This window comes from Anomaloglossus baeobatrachus, chromosome 6 (genome assembly GCF_048569485.1).
Source record: "Anomaloglossus baeobatrachus isolate aAnoBae1 chromosome 6, aAnoBae1.hap1, whole genome shotgun sequence".
Classification (NCBI taxonomy): Eukaryota; Metazoa; Chordata; class Amphibia; order Anura; family Aromobatidae; genus Anomaloglossus; species Anomaloglossus baeobatrachus.
Window position 1 is genome coordinate 502727244 of NC_134358.1, and position 6000 is coordinate 502733243.

A 6000-nucleotide genomic window follows, 5' to 3' on the forward strand; every position below is an offset into this window, starting at 1 on the left:
AGTGCTATCTGGTCATCGGTTTAGCAGGAGTTAATTCCTGATGGCTGGTGAATTGCTGCTGGGGTCACAGGTTGCTGACGTCCTATTATAGTCACCTCCACCATATAAAAATGGTGGCACTTAGCCTCATATGCCGAAGATCGCTCTAGCTTTGGTCCAGCGTTATTGGTCTTTGAGCGTAGTGATCCAGTTGTTAGTGAACTGTAGTATGCAATTTGGTGTGCTCTAGAAATATCCTTGTTGTTTATTTCCTCCCTGTACTTTTTTTTCTCCTGGAGCACGTATTGTCTTTTCCCCGGTGTGTTCTTGCAGTGAGTTTGAGCCTTGGTTTTACCCTGTCTGTTGGTATTTGTGGGATTCCTTACTCCTGTCCAAGTCCTCCGTGGGGATGGGGGAGAAAGAGTGTTATACCAAGGCTGCTCAGGAGTTTGGGCTATGCTGGCGGTCCAGACCTGGCTACCATCAAGTCTACCTCTGCAATAAGAAACAGTTTAGAGCCCCTAGTCTGAGGGTCAGTCTAGGTGCCCTTACTCCTGGTTACCATGTCATACCCGTTACAATTGTTTAACCAATAACATGATCATTAATAACATCGCTTTCATTATAAATTCTAAAAAGACACATCTGCATGTTTTTCTCACTATCTGACATGAAACCAGAGTAAACATTTCCCGTTTTAGGTCAATTAGGAACCAAAATTATTTATATTTGCCAAATGCCAGAATAATGAGAGAGAGAGAAAGTTTTAAGCCATTTTTATTATTTTCTGCAAAGTCAAAAGCTTATATACACTAACGGTATGTCCGCATGCTGCAGTTTTGTGTTCACCACAAAACTGTACCCTATGGCCACAAAAACGCAGCCTATGGCCCAAAATTGCATGTGTTTTCCATGCGTTTTTGATAATGCATTTTATTTTTGCATTTTAATCACCTGATTAAATTCAATGGGTGAAAAACCCAAAAAGAATTGACATGCCGTAGTTTTGTGGTCACCACAAAAGTGCAGCTATTAAAAAAAAGCACCGTGCGCAAAGCAAAACTGAAATCTCTGACTTTGCTGGAGAAGGAAATGCATGCAGTTTTGTGCCACAAACTGCACACAAAAAGGTGCCAAAAATGTGTCATGTAAACTTCTGGTTTCAACTGTATACAAACACACTGCACACGTACATAGCCTGTATATATACTCATACTACACAAACATATACAAACAATATATATATATATATATAACATACTATGAAGAAAAAGACATGGATCGCACATCCCAAAAATACAATGATCTAAAGCCGCTAGGCAAAAAATTAAATAGAACATGAGGTTCTTTTGTTACCATTCTGATCAGATTGTATTAAGCCCACTGCCACGTCTATTTAATTTTTTGCCTAGCGGCTTTAGATCATTGTATTTTTGGGATGTGCGAACCATGTCTTTTTCTTCATAGTATGGTATTTATATCAGTCTATCCCCCTCTTTTTTTGCTTGGATCTGCACTCTCCCCATTTGGCACAGGTGATTTTAATCAGCAGGAGACTGCAAGAGGGGTCAGCCTTCTTTTTGCTCCCAGTTCACATATGGGAGCCAGTGGGAGGTGAGTGCACAGCTCCTCTCACTGTGTGCTGGTGCTGTGTGGTGGCTGCTGTTGTGGTGGTGTGGTGTCGGTGGGGTGGCGCGGCCTGGAGCCTTGGGGGCTTTGCCTTGCAGCATGGGTGCTGTGAGGCACCAGGTCGCCCGCCCTGCTGGCGCTTTGTTGCTGCGGCGGTGGTCAGTGCACGGTGCCGCACAAAAAAGGTCAGGTTAGGGACCCACTCAAGAGGTTTGCCGTGACGTGGCAGTGGGCTTAATACAATCTGATCAGAATGGAAACAAAAGAACCTCATGTTCTATTTAATTTTTTGCCTAGCGGCTTTAGATCATTGTATTTTTGGGATGTGCGATCCATGTCTTTTTCTTCATAGTATGGTATATATATATATATATATAAATATATACACACACACAGTGCACACATACATAGATGATACATATACACTGCCCACATACATGTGCAGAATATACACAGTATATACACATACTTCACATGTTTATATACGATTTTTAAATACATATGCTAGGAAAATCCAGCAATCCAGTCCACGGAAATTCTTTCTTAAAATCACATTCTTTTATTCAAAATTCATATTAAAAAGCCCATGACAAAGTCAAACATGCCCAAAGGAGGACGCGTTTCGAACACAACATGTTCTTAATCTGTCTCAGAGAGATTTCTGTGGACTGGATTGCTGGATTTTCCTTGCATATGTGTACAAGCCTTGCCGCCTTCCTTTTTTCGTGCACAGTCCTGGACAAGGCGGTCTCCTATCTGAGCAGGTGAGCCGGACAGAATCTCTCTTTTTTTTTCGGTTTTTAAATACAGTATACTCTCATGCATATACTACACAAATATGCAATAATAAGTAAATATATATAAATTAATTGCTGGCTTCCCCTATAACTGTGGCTAGTATATTAACCAAGTTACAGGGGAACTTCAGCCTTCTGTTCTATCACCCAGCAGCTTGTGCTTCTTCCCTACACCCAGTGATTTCATGTTCACTGGATCGTAAGTGCTACTGGTATCTTACCTGTATACATATGTGAGGATTCAGCGCTGTGCCTACAGAGATCAAAAAGGTACATATAGTTATAAACTAAGCTTATATTCTTCCTGGAAAGCCTGGCTGTGTGTGACAGCTAACGCCCCATCTCCACAAATTTACAATTTTGTACAAGCTAGTTAACCTGCAATGACGTTTTAGAACGTCTGTGCAGAGTAATGTGTGGACGGCCCAGACATATAAAGTGTATAAAGTTTATGAGCAGTCCAGATGTAGTTACCTATTCTATGATTAAAAAAGATATCCAAAAATACAGCCTGAACCAAAAGCCAAATTATTGTCATGTAATTGCCGGTTTGCAATGCAAAATATTCTAGACCACAACATCTTTTGTACACAGAAAATATAAGCTGCTTTTAAGAAAACATATCCTTAATGTATTGTAAAATTACATACTGTGCACTTCTGTAATATGTCAGTATTATGGGCATAGACTCCACTTCAAGCAAGACTGAGAATGTTATTGGTGGGATGAATACAACTTACAGAAACAAGAATAAAAAAATTGTATTGTTCAATTAAATTTCGAAATTCTTATTTTCATGATTTTATGTGAATCGTTATTACTTAATGGACCAAGTAATTACAATGTACTTATATTAACTTCCAGTACATTCGGAAACATCTATAACAAAGTCATAATGAACGTTAATAGATCCCAGTCTCACATTGTATTATACCCAAGGAAACAGCAATATAATCACCCAAGAGCAGACGGCGTAGGAGCAAGCTAAAGATCTACGATTGTGGATTGTGCAGTCTTAGCAAAGAAGATGAGGTGAATGAGGCTATACCGGATCATACGCATAACATTAATCTCAAAAAAGAATTTGACTTCAGTGGCCTTGAAAGATTCCCTAAAGAAATCCTAAAGGGCCTTCATTTGCAGATTTCAATTAGCCTTTATTTCTATGCAATTATACATTAAATTTGTGTATTGTGTGGGCTATCATGATATCCCTTAATATGCATGAACATCAAACAATGCAAAAAACAATAGTATTCAATGCAATTCTGAAGGCTTCAGAGAGCGAAAGAAAAGACAGAGCAAAATGGTTACCAGGAACAGAAGAGTTACATAAGATATTAGAAAGGAAAGTTTAAGGTTATGTCAGCTCTCGGAGGGAATAAATCCAATCATGAAGGCTCTAGGATTACACCAAAACCCCCGGCTTGTTAATATTAGCATCTTCAATTCAGTCCCTTTTTTCTTCTTACCTTATTTTGTACCTGCGTCCCGTCCGGATTTATCCTGAATGACCCTACGTCAATTGTCTTACTCGGGCTCACTTTCCTAATTTCATGCAGCAGCTCATCTACCACTGCCCTGCAGGCTATAGTGAAAGAAAAGAGAAAAAAAAAAATCTGAAATATTTGAAAGAATTATTAAAAAAATAAAATAAAAATCGAAGATACAAGTAACAATTGTCACAATTAATGTATCTATGCTAATATGGGCAAGATTATACTTGACAGCATCAGCAATGCCCTAGCATTTATCCACATTTACTCCAGGTGCTTAGGTTTCTTTCCACGGTCCACAAACATAACACATAGGTTAATTGGCTTCTAACTATATTGACCCTAGTGTAAAGAAATCAAACTGTAAGCTCCACCGGGGCATGGAATAATAACAAGATACATATTTTCTGTCTAGCTGTGTAATAACAATGTGATATACAGACGTAATAAAAAGGCCACACTCATACCTGGGGAATGGTTCTATAAAACTGTACTGCAGCACTGGAACAGTCATTTACTATACAACTACCAATATGATAGTACTACTATAAAGAACAAAACAAAAGTAAATAATCTTTACAATAGTTTCTCTTTCATGTCACAATTTTATTCACAAACATAAAAAAAAATACTTGTGAAGGTGGTAAAAAGATATATTACATACTGTATTTTTCGGACCATAAGACGCACTTTTTTTCCCCCAAATGTTGGGGGAAAGTTGGGGGTGCGTCTTATGGTCTGACTGTGGCTGCGGGGAATGAGGGTGCTGCGGTGGAGCGGGTCATCGGGGGCACAAGCAGGCTACTATAGCAGCCTGCCGTGACCACGTGTGCCCGCTCATTACATATGCACGCCCATCCTCCCGCCCATTTCTCAGCGCAGAAGCCGGCGCTGACAGGTGGGCGGGAGGACGAGCGGGGACGCGCGCATAGTAAAGAGCCGGTCCACATGATCACCCCTGGCAATTACAGCCTGGAGTGATCATGTGCGGCTGTATTCACTGCCCCACGCACATTATTATCAGCGCGGGGTGCAGTGAATCAGTACACTCACCCGTCCCCGTGTGTGGAGCCGTTCCCCCGCAGCACACGAGGTCTTCCTGTCTGTGCCGGTCAGCTGATCTGTGCTGATCAGCTGATCGGCACAGACAGGAAGACATCGCGTGCTGCAGGGGAACGGCTCCACACACACAGGTCAGCGGCGCAGAGAGGAAGATGATCGGTGCTGCATGAAGTGAGGAAAAGGTGAGTATAAACGTTTGTTTTTTTTCTCTGTGCTATAGGATACAGGCCATATACCAGCATGGTATATGAGCACGATGGGGGCATATAGCAGGATGGGAGTATATGAGCAGGAGGGATGGGGGGTATATGAACAGGATGGAAGTATATGAACAGGATGGAGGTATATGAACAGGATGGATGGGGGGTATATGAACAGGATGGAAGTATATGAACAGGATGGATGGGGGGTATATGAACAGGATGGGGGTATATGAACAGGATGGGGGGTATATGAACAGGATGGGGGGTATATGAACTGGATGGGGGGTATATGAACAGGATGGGGGCTATATGAACAGGATGGATGGGGGCTATATGAACAAGATGGGGGTATATGAACAGGATGGGGGTATATGAACAGGATGGGGTATATGAATAGGATGGGGGTATATGAACAGGATGGGTTATATGAATAGGATGGGGGAATATGAGCAGAATGCTGGTATATAAGCAGGATGGGGGTTTATAGCAGGATCATATACAAGGCAGGAGGATGATTACCAGGATGGGGTACCTTAGTAGAGAATTTGGGGACATTACCCCCATAACAGTGTCAGCAGCAGATCCTCGCCCCATAACAGTGTGTCATGACCACATTTTTTTGCTTAAAATTTTATTTTCCTATTTTCCGCCTCTAAAACCAGGGTGCGTCTTATAGTCCGGTGCGTCTTATAGTACGAAAAATACAGTATATATTTTTTTAAAACTTAAACACATACTAATATATAACGTTTCTCCCCAGATGTCGATAACAATCCTTACAAACCACACAGGTAAAGAAATCTAACCATAGATGTCCAGAAATTAAAGGAAACC

At 41.1% G+C, this 6000-nt stretch overlaps 1 protein-coding gene across 3 annotated transcripts in view; it reads right to left on the reverse strand.

Moving 5' to 3' along the window:
- The window catches only part of CNPY1 (canopy FGF signaling regulator 1), a 234012-nt gene that overhangs the window by 70704 nt on the left and 157308 nt on the right, over positions 1 to 6000 (reverse strand). For all 3 annotated transcript variants that reach the window (XM_075316743.1, XM_075316744.1, XM_075316742.1), the window contains exon 3: positions 3878 to 3993. In XM_075316743.1, the coding sequence (XP_075172858.1) occupies positions 3878 to 3993 (116 nt within the window). The remainder of the gene's footprint in view (positions 1 to 3877; positions 3994 to 6000) is intronic.